We start from the raw sequence: 21,737 nt of genomic DNA, 5'->3' as shown, positions 1-21,737 counted from the left end.
CATTCAAAATTTAGATACTTTTGTGGAAAATATTTTGCACATCAATCTATGTTTATTAATGATGCTGATTCAAATTCTATGTAATAACTTTAGACAATGGTTGGATGAAGGAGGCAAAAATGGTTAAGTCACTCATTGAAAAGATGAGGTTAGTCATCTGTAAAAGTTGCCTAAGCAGAAAAGAAATGAACATTTCAAGAATAATTTACGCACCAAATTAAAATAATAATAATAATAATTGCTGTTTAATTTATGTTTGAAATATGAAATTATAATGGAAGATGTATTTGGGAAGATTGAATGAAACACTAAATAATTTTAATTTCTTGTGTGGTTACATTGAGTATAATTCTGAAATGTAATTGTGATCTTTATTTTGTTTCACAATTATTTTGTTATTTTTTAGAACTGTAATTGTCAACCTTTTTCTTTCCACTCACATCCCACTTTAAGTATTCCCTATGCCATCTGTGCTCTGTGATTAGTAAGGGATTCCTTAAGGTGGTATGTGGGTGGAAAGAAAGGGTTTGAAAACCACTGTTTTAATCGTACCTAATTGACTCGTTATGTACACGGTTTCATAACTCCAAAGGAAATGGGCCAATGACAATTTTTCTCAAGCAAAATATTTCAGTCACAATTGCGTCTCGAGCAGTGATTCTCAACCTTCCCTTCCCACACACATACCACCTTGAGCAATCCCTTACTAATCACAGAGCACTGATGGCATAGAGATTACTTAAAGTGGTATGTGAGTGAAAAGAAAAAGGTTGAAAACCACTGTTTTAGAATATTCTCATTGTTATAATTTTTAATGTCTCTTGGTATTTAATTCATAATTCTCTGAAAGGAAGGAGATGCATGGAAACACCTCCACCTACAAACACCTGTTCAAGTTGCATATCATCTGAATCTGAAAATGTATCGTCAGTCCTTCATTATTTCTATTTAAATTCTGGCAGTGACTCCTTGATACCACTGAAAGAATTTTCAAAAGAAATACTGGTTCAGAAAGGTGGCTCCGCAGCAGTTTCACAGAGTTGATTGTAATGCTGACCTTGTCAGTAATGCACAGACCCCCAAATAAAACCTGTGTTTGTTTTTAATGTAACAGTACTATAGCTTTGACAATAAAAATTGACACATGCTTTCCAATAAGAAATCTGTACACTGACTGGGATTTTGATCATTATTTTAAAGGAATGGTCCAAAATGTAAGGTAGTCAGAAGTTGGTGATATTATTTGGGATTATTTTGTAAATGAATTAAAATTTCCTTGCTAGGTGCTCTCTTCAGGAAGATTAGTAGGCTCTTCAAAGCAATGGAATGGAAAAAAACGGTAAGATACTTATTTCACTATATTCCTTTTAGGTTGTTACAGAACACTAATACTTGAACTCTGTTTTAACAATGTGACATTTAATACAACATGTAAATTTATTTTGGGATTCAAAATATGACTCAACTTGTTAGTTGATGTTTATAATGCAGATGTGAACTAAGAATATATTGCCAAAGGGCACTTTGATTGTTTAAGCTGTTTGAAGCTTGACAATATTTTTCTTCTGCAATGGGTTTTTGAGAATGCAATAATGGGTGCAATTAGTGTTGTGCTAAATTCTTTTGCTTGTAAAGCTATCACTTCCACAATTTCTTATTCTCACGATAGATCTTACAATTTAATAGTGTTGCTCATCACGTTGTTCAGATTTCAGAGTACATACATCACGTACAACCCCGAGATTCTTTATCCTGCGGGTGAGGCAGAATTACCGCTTATTGGTGGAAAACCACATAGTATACATGTAAACAAATAAAGAACTGTAAACAGAAAATGAATGTAAAACTGTGTAATACAGAGAGTTTTTTTTAAATCAATAAAGTGCACAAGAGTCCTTAAATGAGTCCCTGATTGAGTTTGTTGTTGAGGAGTTTGATGGTGGAGGGGTAGCAGCTGTTCCTTTCCTGATGTAGCAGTGAGAACAGACTGTGTTGTGGATCCTTGATGATTGATGCTCCTCTCCAATGGCAGTGCTCCCTATAGATGTTCTCAATAGTGGGGAGGGTTTTGCCTGTGATGTCCTGGGCTTTGTCAACTACCTTTTGGAGGGATTTGTGCTCAGGGTATTGGGGTCCCCATACCAAACGGTTATGTAGCCGGTCAGCACGCTTTCAACCACACAACCGTTGAAATTTGGCAGGGTTTCTGGTGTCATACCTAATCTCTGCAAATTCCTAAAGAAGACGATGCCATTAGTGTGTTGTGTTCAGGAAAGATCCTCCGAGATGGTGACTCCCTAGAACCTAAATTTGCTCACCCCTCTACCTCTGATCCCCCAGTGATCACTGGATTGTATACTTCTGACTTTCCCTTCCTGAAGACAACAATCAACTCCTTAGTTTTGGTGACATTGAGTGCAAGGTTGTTTGTGCACCGTTAAGCCAAGTTTTTCAATCTCCCTGCTGTATGCTGATTGATCGCCTTTCTTTATACAGCCACTACTGTGGTATCTTCACCAAATTTGTAGATTTGTTGTACCAAGCCACACAATTGTAGGTGTAAAGTGAGTAGAGTATGGGGCTAAGAACCTGTTTTATTTAATAATTATGAAACTTTGGAAGTTGCATGGACCTTGTGTTGTTTGCAGTGTCACAAAAACACCTGGTTTGGACATTTCTTAAAGTTGGCATTTTTGTATGAAAAGAATTCTACTTGATTGCATCACTCTGGATGTCATGAATAGGAGAATTTTTAATGTCAACATCCTACTTGAATTGACCTGCTACAGGATATATTCCTAGGAAGAAAGAATGGTAAAGAAATGTAAATTCATTTACAACTGCTTCTCTTATAACATTCAGATTAATAAAGCCAATGAGCTAACATGGATCACCTTCAAATCCACTTGGAAAGCATAGATTATTTTTATTCCAATTTGCTGTTTTCTTTCTTACCAGGACCATAGGACGAAAAGCTTCAATAGTTTCTGAGTCTGGTTATTCGTTGTATTCCACTGATTCTGAGGACCAGGTATGTCTGTTTGAATATATAGAAATTGAGTCTATGGTGTAGCTTTGGTTATTAATGCAAAATATAATTTCAGTTCGAGAACCTTCCTTTTAATATTACATTAACTTTTTTCTCTAGGTTACAAACATTCATAACGGTCTTGACCGATGTGCAGCTTTATTGCAGAATATTTTGAAAAATGAGACCACAGGTATGTTTTTATTTATGAATATTTTAAAATACTTTGATATAATTAATTTTCTTAATTTGCATAATTGAAAGTAAAGGATAAATGGATAAATCTATCTTAAATTTTGAAAATGCTTTGGACAGAAAGTGAAACTAGTAGAAAAAGATAAGTTGGAATAAGATTATAGAGTCAGAGCAGAATGAGATGCTCAGAGGATTAAAAAGAGTTTCAGGAGTATGGGATGGAAGGAGGTGTGATTTCATCAAATTGAGCTACAACTGTGATGGAGTAAATGGGAGATGTAACTCAGTGGGAAGGGTTTGGTGAAATCATATAGCATATGTTCTAGGGTGATCGCTGATCCATGAGCCACACCACAGGGAAAGGCAAGTTGGATGAAAGGGGTTTTGGCATATTTGGATGGAAGGTTGATGGAAAAAAAAAAGCATGGTGCAATGGAAGTCAAAATATCATAGGCAGATAAAATTAAGCCAGAACTGAAGGTGTTTTATATGTATATTAAAGGCAAAAGAAATTTGAAAGGAGCAACAGGGGCAATCTGTTTATAGAACCAAAAAAAAGAAATGAGGTCCTTAATGACTATTTTTTATCAATATTCACATAGGAAACAGACATTGTCATTGGAGAACTCATTACAAGGGATGATAGAATTTGAATGCAAGTCTCCTAAATAGAGGGGATACTCACTGCTGTTGTGGGCTTAAAGGTAGATAAATCTCCAGGGTTGAGATCCCAGATTGCTATGGGAGGCAAGGGAGGAGAATGTTGGCTGAGATTTTAACATCTTTGAAATACTAGATGACTAGAGGACAGCTAATGTAATCTCCCTATTTCAAGAAGGGAAACAGAATAAAAGGCAAGCAATTACAAGCCTGTGAAGCCAACATCAGTTGGGAATTCAGAGTAAAAACATTAGGGGCAGAGTTCATAATCATTTGGGAAGGCAGGGACTACATCCGAGATGGCCAGCAAATCATGCCTGACCCATCTAAACTTAATTTTTTAAGGTGGTATCAATAAGGGGAGTGCAGTAGATGTGATTACATGAGCCTCAGTAAGGACTTCACAAAATCCTTGGGAAACTAGTCCAAAAGGTAAAAGATTGGGATCCAGGGCAAGTTGACTAATTAGATTCAAAATAGACAAAAAGAGGAGGAAGAGAGTGATAGTAGAGGACTGTAGTTATGAGCAGATGTCCGTGACTAATGGTATTCCACAGGAATCACATGCTGTTTCTAATATTTGTGTATGATGTGTATGTGGATGGAGGTGGCATGATCATTAGATTTGCAGATGACCGTTGTATGGTTGACAGTTTGGAGAGTAGCCTTGGGCTCCAGCTGATATCAATGTGATGATCAATAGGCTGAGTTTAATTACGATGATAGAAAGTTGATGCATTTTGGGAGTGCCACTGAAGCTCGGATGTAAACCATGAAGTACTAAGAAACAAGGAACTTGGTGGGCAAGGACATGGATCCTTGAAAGTGGCAGCACAGATAGATAATGTGGTTAGGAGAGCATATAAAATGCAGGACTTCATTAGTCAGGGCATGGAATACAAGACCATGGGAGTTATGCTCCAACTTTATAAACACTGATCAGACCTCAGACTGAGTATTGCATGTAGTTCTGGTCACAGTTCAAAAGAAAGGCCATAAAAGTTCTGGAGAGGTGTAAAGGAGATTCATCAGGATGTTGCTTTGGATGAAGTAGATCAGTTTTGAGAAGAGACTGGATAGGCTAGGTCGATGGTCCCTGGAAAAGTGGGGGGGGGGGGGGGTGGTAAGATTGGAAATATATAAAAGTATGAGGGTTATAAGTAACCGTCGGAAATCTTTTCCTCTTTTCGGAGGAGAATAAAATTTTGGGTAAGGGGCAAGAAATTTAGAGGGGATATGAGGGGCATGATTTTCACATGGAGAATAGCAAGTATTTGGATTGCTCTGTCAGAGTGGTGGAAGAATTTAAGTGGTGACTAAATGAGCATTTGAATTGCTTGGGCATTATTAACTGAGCTAAGTGCTGGAAGATGGAATTAATACAGATAGGTGACCACTGGTCAGCATGGCCATAACAGCCTGTTCTCGTTGCTCGACTCTAATTGGAGTTATTGTTTATAGGATGCAAATAATAGGGCCAAGGGAATTGGATGAGAATTCGAAGCATGTCCAAAGGAATTAAACCTGGTTTACTCATATGACATTGCTAATAATTAAGAAAGCCAAGTATTAAAGGAAAGGAAATTTGAAAAAAAAGACACGATGAAAAGAAATGAGGGTCTCAGATGAAATAAAAATACTTATTTAAAAAAGAAAGAAAATGGAAATACAAATAATTTGCTCTGGTCCAGAGTGGAAGCCAAAAAATTGATGTGAATGGTCACAAGAAAAGCTTAAGCTCCATAGGCATAGATGCAAATAAGTTTATTAGGATACATTTAGTCCAGGAATAGAGAGAATAGGTAGAGATCACATGCAGGAGTCCAAAATCACAAACCTTTTGGTGATGCACTATTGACAAGACTCAAATCAGAACACTGATTTATATATAAAAATATATATCCATAGGCCTGAAAATCCACTTCATTTGCAAAACTGGTGGCAAGGTGAACAGCAGGGCAGTGTTGAGATGGATGGACATGTTAACACTAAGCAGCAAATAAGTGTATTTTATCCCAGAATTATTAGATTTTGGCCTGGGCCAAAACAGCTAAAGTTGGGAAAAAATGTAAAATGCAATATCAATCTTAAAATCTCCTGGGTTTTTTTCTGAATTTTATATTTTTCATGACACTGATAAAATATTTATTTAACAATATTCAATTTTGTGCTTCTTTCACATTAGGAAAGGCAAATATTACAAAAGCAAAAGTAACATCAGGCAAAGAAGGCTCAAAAAAGGAAGTCAAGAAAAATGGCTCAATTTCTTTGCTTCCTCCTATGCAAAAAGAAGTTGGTAAGTTATAGATGAAATTTATTCATAGATGCTGTAGGAAAACATTATGGCATAGTTTTGAACATAATAAGCTTTCAATCTGCAAGTGAAAATGACTTTGTCATGAATAAACACCCTAAGTTCTTCAATTATCCCATAGTATTCTCTTCTCACTGAAATCTTTACAAACCCCTTACAATTTAATTGTAAGGAAATGAAGTTGTCTGTAAGTGATCCAACAAATATGACATCATCAGACATTTCCAAAAAAAAATTATTTCAGAAGTAATTGATTCAGTGGTTTTAAATGTACGAAATAGTATGTAAGAACAGGGATGTGATGTTGAGTTTCATAAGGCACTGATGAGATCTTACTTGTAATATTGAGAGCAGTTTTGAGCTCTTCATTTAAGAAAATATATATTGGTGTTGGAGAGGATTCAGAGGGGGTTTACAGGGATGATTCTGGGAATTAAAGAGTTTGACCGCTCTTGGCCTGTACTAGTTGGAATCTAGGAGAAAAGGGGGGGGGGAGAATCTCATTGAAACATAGCAAATGTTGGAAGGCATGGACAGAGTAGATATAGAAAGGTTGTTTCCCATGGTGGGACAATCTCGGACAAGAGAGCACAATTTCAGGATTGAAGAACATCCATTTAGAACAGAGATGCAGAGGAATTTCTTCAGCCAGAGAGTGGTAAATCTGGAATTTGTTGACATGGACAATTGTGGGCCTAGATCATTGGGTGCATTTTAGGCAGCGATTGATAAGTTATTGATTAGCCAGGGTATCAAAGGTTATGGGGAGAAGGCTGGGCACTGGAGCTAAGTGGGGAAAATAGATCAGCTCTAATTGTAGGACAGACTCGATGAGGTGAATAACCTATTTCTGCTCTTCTGTCTTATGGTACAATATCTCTGGGAATGAGGCTCAGGGGTAAGGTTAATTAATAGCAGTGACAACCATTGAAAGAAGAAAATTTAGAACCATAGAATCTACAGCACAGAAAACAGGCCATTCAGCCTTTCTAGTCTGTGCCATTGTTCAGCTAGTTATTCAAAGTAACCCATACTACAGCAGATCTAAACAACAGCCATGACAATGGTAACGAACTGTGAAAGTTTGAACTCCTGACACTGCGAGGTCTTTGCAGAAGGGAAAATGCTGCCGCTAATAAATTCCAGCAGTGGATTGAAATGTCCGATTCATATTCAAAGTTTGTTAGTAAAATTGAGATGTGCTTGGTTGACAGTGAATTCACTGAAATTCCAGGCATCCTTTCCATTTCCAATTTGGCTTTCCAGAATACAGTAAATGATCTTACAGAGTAAAAAGTTTTAAAAACCCTCTGTTTTCATGAAATATGGCTGCCTTTCGTGAAGAATATAGAATTGTTCATTTGAATACAATTCTTTTGGTATAATTTCTGTTGAGGTCTCAATTCACAGATCTGCAAACAAGAAATTGATAAAACAAAACATTCCAAGCAATCAAGACTGGTAAAAACTAATTATGCAGTAATGATAACTATTACATAGATTGATATGATAAGAAAAATCAATTGTGCTATTAGAACATAGAATATTACAGCACAGAATAGGGCCTTTGGCCCGTGATGTTGTGCTGATCTAAATCAATCTACTCAATAAACTAAACTTTCCCTACCTCATACCCATAAACCCTATTTATCTTGCATTCAGCTGCTTTTTAAATATTCCTATGTACCATCCTCCATCACCAAGTCTGGCAAAGCATTTCACACACCCATTACTCTCTGTGTGTATATTACAAAAAACCCTGATGTCTCCCCTAAACCTTTCTGCCTTCTCCTTGTACAGATGTCCTATGGTGTTTACTACTCTCACTCTGGAGAAAAAGGTGCTGATTGTCCACCCTATCTATGGCTCTCATAATATTGTAGGCCTCTATTATGTCACCTCTCATCCTTCTTTACTCCAAACTTCGCTCAAGTTCTGCTAATCTTGCCTCAGAAGATACAATCTTGGCAGCATCCTGGTAAATCTCTTCTGTACCTGCTCTATAGCTTCCACATCTTCCTATAATGAAGCAATCAAAACTGACCAAAATGTTTCAAGTGTGGTCTAACCAGAGTTTTATAGAGCTGCAATATTACATCACCACTTTTGAACTCATTCCCCCCTAATTAATGAAGGCCAACATACAATAAGCCTTCTAACTGCCCTATTAATCTGTGAGACAACCTTGAGAGATTTATGGATTTGGACTCCAAGGTCTTTCTGATCATCCACACAGTTGAGAATCCTGCCAGAACTGATCAAAATTATCTGTAAATCTGAATGCCACACATTCATCCTATTCCTGCCTTGCTATTGCCTGGCACAGGCAGCAATCCAGAAATTGCTGCCCTTGAGGTCGGACTTTTTAGTTTCCTTCCTATATCTCTATATTCCCTCTTTAGGATTTCCTCTCTTTCCCTATCTATGTTATTGGTACCAATGTGGACCATGACATCTGGATGCTCACCGTCCCGCTTGACAATACTGTGGACTCAATCTAAAACATACCTGACCCTAACTCCTGAGAGGCAAAATACCATCCGGGAGTTGATGTTGTTCACAGAACCCCCTTAGGTATTGAATATCCCATCACTACAATCCTCCTCACTCTTCCAATCTGAGCTGGAACTCTGCCAGAAACCTGACCACTGTGACCTATCCCTGGTAGATTGCCCCCCCCCCCCAAACAGTATACATTCTTCAAGGGAATGGCCACAAGGGTGCTCTGCTCTGACTGCCTATTCCACTTCCCTCTCCTACAGTCACCCAGGTACTTGCTTCTTGCCTCTTGTGTGTGACTGTCTCCTTTTAGCTTCTATCACCCTCCACACCTCTTGAATGATCCAGAGTTCATTCAGCTTCAGATCCCTTATATAGTTTGTAAGGATTTTCAGCTGGATACACCTTTTGCAGAGGTGGAGACACTTGTGCTGTCCCAGATTTCCCACATTCTGCATTTGGAGAATACTACTGCCCTAACTGCCATCTTCATGATTATTATGAAAAGACCTTGCCTGACCTTGCTTTCAGATGTCCTCAACCTCTGCTTGCTGAAGCCTCTTGATTTAATGCCTCTAACTTTCCACTCCTGCACTAGACCGCTCCACTTAAACTTCCCTTTTTTATGTGCTGCTGGCACTATCCTTTATCACAGACTCCAACCATACACAAGTATGATTTTTAGACTGCAATGTCAGAAAAATCGCAGAAAAATTTAACATAATTACTGCCTGTGTGGTCATTCACACTGAGCGCCTTTTTAGACTGCAAGTACCTGAGTGCAACAGTCCCGGTAGTTGAATGTGCAGTAGAGTGGATGACCATCAACATATCTTTCCACTCCTATGCTGCAAGTCCTCTGTGATTAGTAAAGGATTGCTTAAGAGGTGGTATGTGAGTGGGAAGGGAAGATTGAGAATCACTGCTTTAGACCCAATTGTTACTAAAATATTTTGCTTGAGAAAAATTATCATAATTTCCTTTGGAGTTATGAAACCATGCACAAAATGAGTCAATTAGGTGTGATTAAAACAGTGGTTTTCAAACTTATTCTTTCCACTCACAAACCACCTTAAGCAAATCCCTTAATGTTCACAGAACACTGATGGCATAGGGATTACTTAAAGTGGGAAATGAATGGAAAGAAAAAGGTAGAGAACCACTGATTTACACTGCAGGCTTCCTCCAAAAAGTTGTAGGGCTTCTGCAGGATAAATCGCGGTGCAGGAATTGACTCAAAAATTCCACACATTCCTTTTTAGACTGTCTGTGTAGCGGCAAAATTCCTTGATTGTGCCATTACATGCTTGCAGTCTAAAAACCACAGAGGTTTGTATTCCTCTTCCATTTAAATGCCCCTGAAACTTAACTCAGCTCCTGACACTCAACAGGAACGTTAAGAATTTAAAATGTCTTCTAGGTCATAGAAATGTGTAGTGACAAATCCTGTAAAAGGACATAAATCAATTGTATGTCTATTCAGAGCATTGTAAATTGGCTGACTTGGAACCTCTTTTTACAGCAGATGCAGTAAAATTTGCAATGCTTTCCAGGGTGTCTTTTAATTATATGAATTGGCGTTCTCAAAATACTTCTTTCCTGAGATTTAAAAAAAAATTCAAATTATTTTACAAGCAACAAAGATTTAAAATATAGTATTGTGCATTCATTTTACCAATTTTGTGAGAGTTAATGAATAATTTCCTTCCTAATTAGTTTCAGCACCAACATTCAAAGTAACTCCTGATCCAGAAGAGGCAAGAGTGAACAACACTGGGCACATGTCAACAATTCAAGATTTTCGAATTCCTTCAGGCCAACATTCTCCTCGTATTGACCAGAGTCTTTCTGATCATGTAGAGACACAAATGGGTCTTCTAAATAGCCATGTTTCAGTAAATTCCTCCAATGGCATGCCTGTTAGACCTTCCAATGCAGGTTTGGAAGCTGGTAAGTTACTGTTTCATGTAATTTTGTATTTACAAAATTTGGCTCTGAATGGTTAGGAAATTTGTAGGTTCTATTTATATATGCTTATATAATTATCATTTTTACTTGTACTTAAAGCATTTGTAAACACATATAAAATGTAATATGTTTTTGTAGGATCTCATTCTGCTCCATTTAATTGTCGACTCCCCACTTCTACGCCAGCTGTGTCTCCTAAGAATCCTGCTCGTTTATTATTAGTTCAACATGTGAGTATTGTTGCACATCTTTCATTCATAACATCTGTAACAAGTGATTTTTAAAGAACTTTTTCAAGCTCTCTCGATGGACCAGATTTGTGAATTTTAACACTGAAGCATTTTTTTTTTAAACATATCTTGCATAGTAACTTTATTTGATATTAAAATTAGTTATTAGTAATAATAACATGGAATTATTGTGGGTTTCCTTCAGGTCATCTGGTTTCCTCCCACCTTCAAAGACATATGGGATTAATAGGTTAATTACTTACATGGGGAGTTTGGCAGCAAAATACTGGGCCAGAGGGGGCCAGTCACTATGCTGTATCTCTCAATGTAAAGTTAAATATTGACTCACTGGGCATACATATGGTCTCCCTTTTATTTTCTACCTATTCTTTTCATCCCACTCTGATATTTGATTTTAACTATCCCTTTGCATTTATTTTCAGATCTCATTGTCAGTCCAAACATGTGTTTCTTTTTTCCATCTTGTTTTCCTTCTGTTTTGCTGTTTTAAATTTAAGGAAGCATCAGGGAGAAGTACCACTTCCTCAGAGTGGAATGCCTCCAGAGCACAATTCACTCAGAGAATGTTCTTTATCTGGAATAAGCTACCCAGAAAAAACAAGAAGCAGGCACAGTAACAAAGTTCAAAAGACATTTTGGCAGGTTTATGGATAGGAAGTGCTCAGAAGGTTATGAGCCAACGTGGTCAACGTGGATGAGTTGGGCAAAGGGCCTAATCTATGCTGTATAACTAACTTCAGTGAAATATTTTGAGTATCTGCTGGAGCAACTCTTTGGTTTAAGCAGCATACATTTGAAATGTCTGATCCCTTGGGCTCGATGGATGCTGCTTGATACACTGAGTTCCTCTGAGTTTTGTTTTGCTGCAAACAGATTTGTATTGTCTTGCTTGAATGCAGGAAACGTATTCATTGTAATCTGATTGCAGAGTGAATAAAAATGATAACAAAGAACTGCATTGGCAAAGTCATCATCAATGATGTATGTGTGGTCATTTTTTGTACCAGTAGCTTGTTTTGCTCTTACCAATTATAGTCTACTTGAAAAAGAATTAATTTTTTAATTAATTTTAAAGTGTGGCTATTGGTAGAATAGTCATTGTTTTCTTTTCATCTCTAACTTTTTTATCTATCGGTGGTTGATTTTTGAGTTACTGCAGTGCATGTTGAAGGAAATTAGTATGGTAAATGGGGTGTCAATCAAGTAGGGTGCTTTATTCTGTGTGGTATTGAATGTGTACAGCTTGCACAGTACTCATCCAGATAGTGGAGTGTCCATTTTTAAAAAAAAATAAACAAATGAACATTGTTGTTAAAGGTGAAACAAATTGGATAATTGCCTCCAAAAATGACTTATCTAATGATAAGTTGGAACTAACATGCTTTCTGTAATAAATTAATTGGCCTGATGTAAGAGTTAGAAAGTTGTTCTTCTGAAATTTGAAGAGACCAGGGTCTTCCCATTCCACCCTAAATGTTGCTGCATGACTTAACGTTGTTGCCATTTTCTAGCTAAAATTTCTAGTTCATTGAAATTCTAGACTGATGTTTTCAAGAATAAAATTATTTTTCAGAGGAGTTAAATTATTGTAATGTATTATTAATCTATTTGTAGTTGCAGTGATTTTCATTTTAAAGTAGCCACAACTTATTTTGAAGTTGGGGTGCTCACCATGTTCTGATTTGTGGACACCTGTGCATGTGAGAGACTGGTGGGATGAAAGGGATGCATTTGCTGGCTACTATGGTCTGCTGAGTTGGAAGAGAATATTTCCAAGTGCCTTCTCTTCCAATCTCCAGCACAATAATTAGGAGCGAAGCCGAACAGAGCTGGGAGTGCTGAGCAGAGTCACTCACTAAGTCAGTGAGGCTGGCTGGCAGCTGCTCTTACTACACACACTCACTCTTTTGTCACAGCCATATTTTTAATATTGTGGTGGTGCACATGCTTGTAGCGTCGAACCAGCCCCACTTGTCAGGTGTAGTTGGTGGGACAGCCGCAGCAAGGATGGTGTCATGGGACCGTCTCTTCCAGTCCAGAGCGAAAGGTTGTGTCTGCACTTGCGTCATCGGGACACAAGCACCAGGATGATAGGGGTGGGACTGAGATCGGCCTTAAAGGCTGTAGCATGGAATTCAAAATAAAGCAATTGTGATACCACCTGTTGTCTCAGTCTTTTTCTGTGCTCGCTCATGACATTGGTGACCCCGACGAGTCTCCACATCCTGAAGACTTGACAGAATGGAACAAGCAGCTGTAGGTATTGTCGCATTGAAGCTGCCGATTTTCTGGACGAACAGGCCACGAACTTGGTATGGCTAAGCGGAGGCCCAGTTCCAGATCAAACAGATAACCTCTCATTTGACGAGATACTCCTACATCATCAGCTCGCTCGACCACGATGCTGCCTCATGAGTCGATGACCTCATTCAGGTTCAGCTGGAGGAAGGTAAATAGATGGCTCTGAAAAGCCTCCTCATTAGTATGTACAGTCTCTCATGACGTGAGCAAGCAGCCAGGCTCTTGCACTTGGCATCCTAGGTGATAGGACCGCCTCTGCCCTCATGGACGAGATGCTTATGCTGGTGGAAGGGCACAAGCCCTACCTCATGTTAGAGCAGGTGTTCCTTGAGTTGATGTCCAAGGACATCAGACTCCTTTTGGCCGACGCAGACTTCAGCAACCCACGCAAGGTTGTGGCGTGTGCAGATATCCTCTACCATTCAAAATGCCAAATCATAGACTCTGTCAACTGTGTCTGTGGCCACCACCTAGGACAACACCCAAGTCTAGTCCACCATGTGAGCAGGCCCCACCCTGCCAGAGGATGAAGAGGTCTGATCCCAAATGGTGTTTCTATCACCAACGTTGGGGGAGCATAGATGTGGCCAGCCACCATTAGTTGCTGTGGCGGCCGGCCAACCAAATAGCCTTCTCCACGTCTGGGACAACATCTCCGGCCGCAAGTTCTTCGTGCACACCAAGGCAAATATTAGCATCATACCCCCTAAAGGCCTCAAGACGCACACGAGACCCCACGGTCCTTCTCTTCGGGCTGCCATCTGAAGCTTTGGCATTTGGGTGCATGGAGGAGCTAGGTATTGTCTGTAGTTCCAATAGCCCATGGGCCTCGCCCCTCCATTTGGTGCCTAAGTTCAATGGCAGCTGGAGGCCCTGCGGCGATTACAGACATCTCAATGACACAACCACACCAGACCGCCTCCCAATTACCCTATATCCAGGATTTTTCAGCGAATCTCCACGGCACAAAGCTTTTTTCCAAAGTTGACCTAATCCCCGTACACCCAGATGATGGCCAAAAGACTGTGATCATCACCCCATTCAGTCTGTTCAAGTTCCTATGCATGCCGTTTGGTTTAAAAAATGCAGTGCAGCCTTTCAGTGCCTCATGGACATGGTCGGCAGAGACTTGCCTTTCCTCTTCATCTACCTCGACGACATACTGGTAGCCAGCAGCTTGCCTGAAGAGCATATGACGCACCTCCGCCAGCTGTTCATTTGCCTCACACAGTTCTGCCTCACCGCTAACCCAGAGAAGTGCCAGTTTGGCCTCACGGAAATGGACTTTCTGGGCCACAAAATTACCCCAGCCGGCACCACCAGACAAAATTAATGTAATCCGCCAGTTCGCCATACCGACAACACAGAGGGGCCTTCAAGAATTCGTGGACATGGCGAATTTCTACAACAGGTTCATCCCTGTGGCAGCCAGGATTATGTGCCCTCTCTTCATGTTGATGCTTGGCTAGTCGAAGAAGCTTGAATGGACAGAGGAGGCCCATAGTACGATGCTGGGGGTGGGTTTATGTGGTGACACATATGCTTGTAGCCGAGAACCAGCCCCACTTGTCATGTGTGGTTGGCGGGGCAGCCGCGTCAAGGATGGTGCCGTGGGACCGTCTGTCCCAGACCAGACTGGAAGGTCGTGTACGTGATTGGGTCACCGAGATGCAAGTGCCAGGACTAAGATCAGGCTTAAAGGGTGCTGAACGGAATTCAAAATAAAGTAGTTATGATACCAGAGCTCACTGCCTGTGGTCTCAGTCTCTTTGCTGCACTCACTCACAACACGCTACAATATTTTATTTAAATATCAAACATGGAGTCAATTACAAAGTTAAAAACACAGGTACAAAAGTACATTTACTTCATGATGGTATTAACCCAATGCCCCCCAACCCCCACCCCCCAAAAGGATCCCAAGGAAAAAAAGAAATGAATAAATGAAAGTATAGAAAAGCAAGTAAAAGATAAGATAGCAAAGAAAGAAAACTAATTGGATTGCTGAAAAGTGACACACACTCCACATATCACATATTCTATTTCATTTTTTTTGGAGAAGATCAATGCTAGTCTTGAGGGTTGGGAAGAACTCATCTTGATTTATGCCTGAATTTTCTAAATATGGTTGCCAAATTTGTAAAAATATGTCATACTATTTCTTAAGATGTAAGTAATCTCCAGGGGAATACAACTATGTATCTCTGTGTTCCAACGTGCCATACCTAACTGTGGATCAGACTTCCATGCAACAAGCTATACATTTTCTGGTCACTGCCAGCACAGTTTAAACAAATTGATTTTGGACAGTTTCAATTTGGGTCTTATCTCTGTAATATTCCCTAATAAAAATAATTCTGGGTTTTGTGGAAATTGATTTCCTATAATCTGGGTTAAAACAAAATTCTAAAGCTACTCAAAAAAGTCTTACTTTAGAACATAACCAGAATGAATGTAAAAAAAGTTCCTACCTCCTCACCACATCTAAAACATCGATCTGAAAAGTTGGAATATAATTTGTTTAAATTCTGTGGTGTGAAATACAATTAATTTTTAAAATTCTATTGTACTAATCTATTATCTTACGATGATCGTATTAGTCATACTATCCCAATATAATTCAGACCAGATTTGTTCATCAATTCTTATATTTAAGTCTGATTTCCATGTTTGCCTGGACTTGTGAACCTCTGCTTGAGGGTTCCCATTTGAAGTAAGAGATACATTGCTGGAGTAAATTTCTTTGTATTTTGCTTTCGAATTAGCGTCTCTAAATCACTACAATTTGGTTAAAAACATTGTTGGGTCCAATTTATCCCTAAGATATGCTCTTATATGAAAGTAGCAGAAGATTGTGTCATTAGGAATTCCATATTTTTTTTAATTGTTTAAATGACATCATTTGTCCCTGCTCATAACAATCTTCAATATACTGAGCTTAAGTTACAAAGATGGCATTTGGAAATGAGGTCATGTATACCAATGGAGAAGACAACATAATTTAAGGGACAAATATTAGGTATTTGGAGCCCATATTTGGACCAATTTCATTTGAAAATTTAAGACTGGTCTTGAGTGCTGCTGCATCTCCTTATCCTATAGTAAATGAATGATTTTATTTTCCTTATCTACTTGTTCTCTTTAGCTATTTCTTTTTTTACTCGGGGAGTGGGGGGGGGGTTAGAGTTAGGATAGGAGGGGGTCATGTTTGGTGGGGAGGGGACGTTTGGGGATTTCTTTTAGGATTTCTTTTAGGATTTTCTGTAGTTTTTAAGTTTATTTTTCTGTAACCATGATGATTTTTTCAATTTTTTAACATTTCAGTTATATAATTGTGGTTATCACTTTGTTTTCTGATAAATAAATTATTTAAAAAAAAAACAATCTTCAATGTACCCGATCCCTTTATGGGACCAGATTTCAAAAATATAAGCCTGTTTTGAGTTAGAGGAGTTTTAGGAGATAAGCCTCCCCTTGTTTCAATATCTCTATTTATTTTATACCAAATATTTATTAAATTTTTAACAAAGGGATTTATCTCTCACAAGTTATTAATTTCACATCCAATTTATATATAAAATCCTCCGCTATTCTCTCCCCTATTTTATCCACTTCTATTTTCACCCATGCACTTTTATCTCCTTCTTCAAAAAAGAAATCTCATCTGTGCCGCTCGATCGTAATTTTTAAAATTAAGGAGTCGTAAACCTCCCAATTCATATTTCCAGGTTAATTTTTTTTATAGAGACCCTCAACATCTTACCTTTCCAAAAGAATTTTCTGACATTTATTTAACTCTTCAAAGAACCTCTGAGATAGTGGTATGGGCAATGATTGAATGAGATTGTACTCTTGGAAATATGTTCATTTTGATACAGTTGACTCTTCCCACCAGTGTTACAAGTAAGGCTGTCTAGTTAAATCTTCTTCAAACTTTTTAATTAAAGGTAAATAATTCAGTTTATACAAATTTTTAAAGTTATTATCTGTACCTTTCCCTTAGTATTTTATCCATTTGCCAGCCATTTAAATAGAGTATCTCTTTGACACTGATTATAATCTCCTCTTGTAATAGGCTTTACACTTATCGCAATTTATTTTATGACCTGAAACTTTCCCATAATATTCCAATTTTTTTGAATATTTTATTTTTGTTATTTTTTTAAATATACATATTAACATTTTAAATATTTAATATATTAAACTCTTTCTCATAAACACAACAATCAAAAACAAAACAATCCCTCCCTTCCCTCCTTCCATATGTGCAAATCCATTCACCATCAGAGCTTACATATATTTTAAGTTTATAGAGTACAGTTAGGAAAACTACATTTTTTATATATAATAAGTTACTTTTATTCCCTTTTTTTGTTCCTTTTTATTACTATATCTGGGCCCCTATGTGGTCCAGGTATGCCAGACCTTTACAAAGGTGTCATATTTATTGAGTTGTATGTAATTTTTTTTTCATAGGTATACACCTGTTCATTTCCGCAGTCCATCATGACATAAGTAGAGGGGAGTCGAACTTCCAAGTGATCGCGATACATTTTTTTGCTACCGACAAAGTTATTATTATAAATGAGATTTGATATTTGGTCAATGTATCACTTATTTCCATGAAATTACCTAATAAATATAGCTCCAGGTTGCCTTTTATCCTGGTTAATTTTTCTGCAATTTCTTGCCAAAATGGCCTTACTTTCACGCATGACCACGTGGCATGTAAAAAAGTTCCTGTCTTAGTTCCACATCTGAAACATGTCTCTGAAATTTCAGCTTTTGAGCTGTGCAACTTTTGTTGGGTAAGATATAATTAGTGCAAAAAACTTATGCTGAACCAGTCCACATCTTGCATTTAAAATTGATGTCATGCTGTCCTTACACCTATCTGACCAACTTCTTTCTGAAATCACCACACCCAAGTCTGACTCCCATCTTTCCCTTGACCTCAGCAACTTTGGTTTTGCACTTTCATTCTGGAGAGCATAGTATATTTTTGTTATAAATTTGGATATACTCCCCATCCAGACCGTTCGTTCAGTTTCACTAATTTCAGGTGGAGTCAACTTTGGTCCCCATCTTTCTCTTAAGAACCATCTAATCTGGAGGAAACAGAAGGTTCTATTAGCCACTCCGTAGTTGTGTTTTAATTGTTCAAAGGACATGAGTTCTCTCTGTGTAATAGTTCTTAAAATATCATATACCTTTGTTGTACCATGAATTAAATATTATATTGCCCATGAACACTTTACACAATCCGTTTTTATTGATAACCCTACTTTTTTTCCAAAACATTCATTAATTTCTTGCCACATTCAAATCATATGTATTAGAAAGGGGTTATCTTCTTTTTCTTTAATGATTTGAAACTCCATTTATATAGTCCTTTGATTCCCCCTCCTTCATTGAGTACATTCCCATTTGAACCCAAGACAGGGTTGTCTTCAGTGAAGAAAGCTATGAGAAATCTAGCCTGTGCAGTTAAGTAATTTTTTTTGTTAAATCTGGAAGTCTTTAAGTCATCCCAGCCTGTAGTCCCATGTCAGTTTTTCAAATGGAATTCTTCATACTTATTATTTCATAGGAACTGTCTAACATGGTTGTTTAGTAGGTTAAAGAAAGTTTTGACGCAGTTAACCCAAAGTAGTCAGCAAGTCTCTCCATTTCTGTAGGTCTCTTCTATCTTATCAAGAAGAGGAACATAATTTAGTTTGTACATATTTTGCAAGTTATTGTCATTTGCTATTCCAAGATATTTTGTTCAATCCATCTTACATTTAAATTTTTTTCCTTTTTGGTATCTTTCAAATTCAAAATTTGTTAATGGCATTATCTCACTTTTATCCATATTTATTTTGTAGCCTGATATTCTTCCATATTTTTCTAGTGTTACTTGTAATTTTTCAAAATATTTAGCCCATTCAGATAGGTACAATAGCACATAATCAGCCAATAGACTGATTTTGTGTTCTTCTTGCCCAACATTGAAACCTTTTATATCTGGATCCTTTCTTATTATCTCTGCCAGTGGATCAGCCACTAAAATAAAAAGTGCTGGGGACAAGAGGCATGCTTAAATACTCGATATACTCAAGGGGAATACAGCCGACATTAAATAGTTGTTATTATTTTAGCTTGTGGTTTATGGTATAAAGTTTTTATCCAATTTATAAATGTTCTGCCTACACCAAATTTTTCCCGTGTTTTAAATAAAAAGGGGCATTCCAAAAGGTCAAATGTTTTTTCAGCTTCTATGGAGACTGTAATACTTGGATTTCATTCAGATTTAGCCATGTGTATATTAAATAATCTTCCTAGACTATTTGAGGAATACCTTCCTTTATCAAATCCTGCTTGGTCTGTATGTATCAGTTTTGGCAAGTATTGTACAAATCTATTAGCCAATGCTTTTGTTAGTATTTCATAATTAGCATTTAACAAGGATATTGGTCTGTATGACAAAGTTTTTTTGTGGGTCCCTATTCTTTTTTTTGTTAACACTGTATTAATCACGGTTGAGAATGATTCCGGGAGGGATCCAGGACATCCATTAAAAGGGGCATTAATAATTCTTTGAATTGTCTATAAAATCCAGGTGGAAATTCATCCTCTCCTGGTGATTTATTAGCCTGAAGGGTGCCTAGGGCCTTTTCAATTACTTCCCTTGTGAAGGGAGTACCTAATTCTATCCTTTCTCTTTCTTCCAGCCATGGAAGTTCGATATTCAGCAAAAATTCTTCCATTTCATTCCCATCTCGTAGTAATTCTGTTTTGTATAGTTTTGTGTGATATTGTCTAAAAGTGTCATTTCTTTTTGCTTATATACCAGAGTGTCCTTTTCTGTTTTTATAGCATTCTTCATTCTTGATGACTCCTCTGTTTTAATCTGCCAAGTTAAAACTTTGTGCATTTGATCACCCAACTCATGGTATTGTTTAGTTTTTAATATAGTTTTTTTTCTGTCCTATATGTTTGTATTGTATTATTATCTTAGCTTTTCATTCTTCTTGTAGTCTTGTTCTTTGATTTTTTTTCTAATTCTTTAATATCTTTCTCCAACCTGTTTACTTCTGCCATATGTTTCCTCTTAAGATTTTTTGTATAAGATATAATTTGCCCTCTTAAAAATGCTTTAAGCATGTCCCATATCAGAAAACTATTATTTGTAGATGGCAGATTTGTTTCACAAAATATTCCTGTCTGTCTCTTTACAGTAGTATTGAGATGCCATATGTGTCCTTTCTCTTGCCTTTCTGTTGTTGATATAGTTAACATCAATGGAAAATGGTCTGATAGTTATTGTTTTTATCCCTCTACTACTTAAACTGGGCAGACAAATCCTTGTATGTGAGTCATGCAACCTTGAATAAAAAGAAAACTCTCTCTCTCTCTCTCTCTCTCTCTCTCTCTCTCTCTCTCTCTCTCTCTCTCTCTCTCTCTCTCTCTGGGATTTAATTGCCTCCATACATCAATAAGATTTAGATCTTTCATATATGAAATTTTTGTTTTTGCTGCTTTCGCCCTTGTTATTGTTCTTGCCAATTTATCTAGTATTGGGTCCAAGCAAAATTTAAAGTCGCTTCCAAGTAATATATTTTGTATTCCTCTGCTGTGTTTAAGAAGATGTCCCTCATAAAGGCTTCATTATCATAATGTCCATGCTTCTCCATAAATTTTACTGTGTGCCATTACATACCTTCTGGCTCGATCAATTGAGGTATCTTCTATTAACACTGGTGTATTTTTATTAATTAGAATAGCCACCCCTCTTGTCTTTGAACCAAAGGAAGACAATATTATTTGTCCCATCCATTCTCTTTTTAATTTATCATGTTCCAATTTGGTAAGATATGTTTCCTGAAAAAGGATTATATCCACTTTTAATTTCCTTAAGTATGCCAAGACTCTCTTCCTCTTCACCACTCTGTTTATCCCATTAATATTAAGACTAATAAACTTTAGTGTTTTATCCATACCATTCTTCACACTAATATTGTATAACAAAATAATATCTTCCCAATTTTCTAAATACTGTTGTAACATTTCCCTATTAAAATATATTTCCAACACATACATTTCCCCTTTAAGAAAAACACACACACATTCCTAGCTCTGATGGTGACATTGACAATAGTACTTGGAAGCCTGCGAGTTCTTTTCTTCTTCTGAAGAAGAAGGAACCCTCCCTTTGGCGCCATCTTTTAAAATCACTCCACTCCTGGCACCACCCCACCCCCCCCCCCCCAAGTTGGAGTTCCCACCTTGCTGCTTTCCTTACCACTTGTCTGTCTTTTCAGAGCTCTCCATATAAAACTGTAGCCGACCGCTACAAAGAAACACACACACACACACACACACACACACACACACAGTGTGGAAGGTTAAGCTCACTCCTTTATTAGGACTGGAAAGGCTGCTTTTATACTGATGCTGCCCCAGCTTCTACCCCCGCTGGTTCGTTGTCCTGGGAGTCGCTTTAGTGATCTCTGTCTGAGTCTGCTGCCGCGCAATGTGC

The 21,737-nt window shown here is 37.7% G+C and overlaps 1 protein-coding gene across 5 annotated transcripts in view; it reads left to right on the top strand.

The window, feature by feature from the left end:
- Nucleotides 1–21,737, top strand: part of ccdc14 (coiled-coil domain containing 14) — a 54,567-nt gene that overhangs the window by 17,457 nt on the left and 15,373 nt on the right. For all 5 annotated transcript variants that reach the window (XM_069935579.1, XM_069935578.1, XM_069935580.1 and 2 more), the window contains exons 2-7: nt 1,284–1,339; nt 2,959–3,031; nt 3,149–3,221; nt 6,069–6,179; nt 10,413–10,646; nt 10,803–10,894. In XM_069935579.1, coding sequence (XP_069791680.1) covers nt 1,284–1,339; nt 2,959–3,031; nt 3,149–3,221; nt 6,069–6,179; nt 10,413–10,646; nt 10,803–10,894 — 639 coding nt within the window. The remainder of the gene's footprint in view (nt 1–1,283; nt 1,340–2,958; nt 3,032–3,148; nt 3,222–6,068; nt 6,180–10,412; nt 10,647–10,802; nt 10,895–21,737) is intronic.

The sequence above is a fragment of the Narcine bancroftii genome, chromosome 4, assembly GCF_036971445.1.
Source record: "Narcine bancroftii isolate sNarBan1 chromosome 4, sNarBan1.hap1, whole genome shotgun sequence".
Lineage (NCBI taxonomy): Eukaryota > Metazoa > Chordata > Chondrichthyes > Torpediniformes > Narcinidae > Narcine > Narcine bancroftii.
This window is presented reverse-complemented; position numbering and strand designations above follow the sequence as displayed.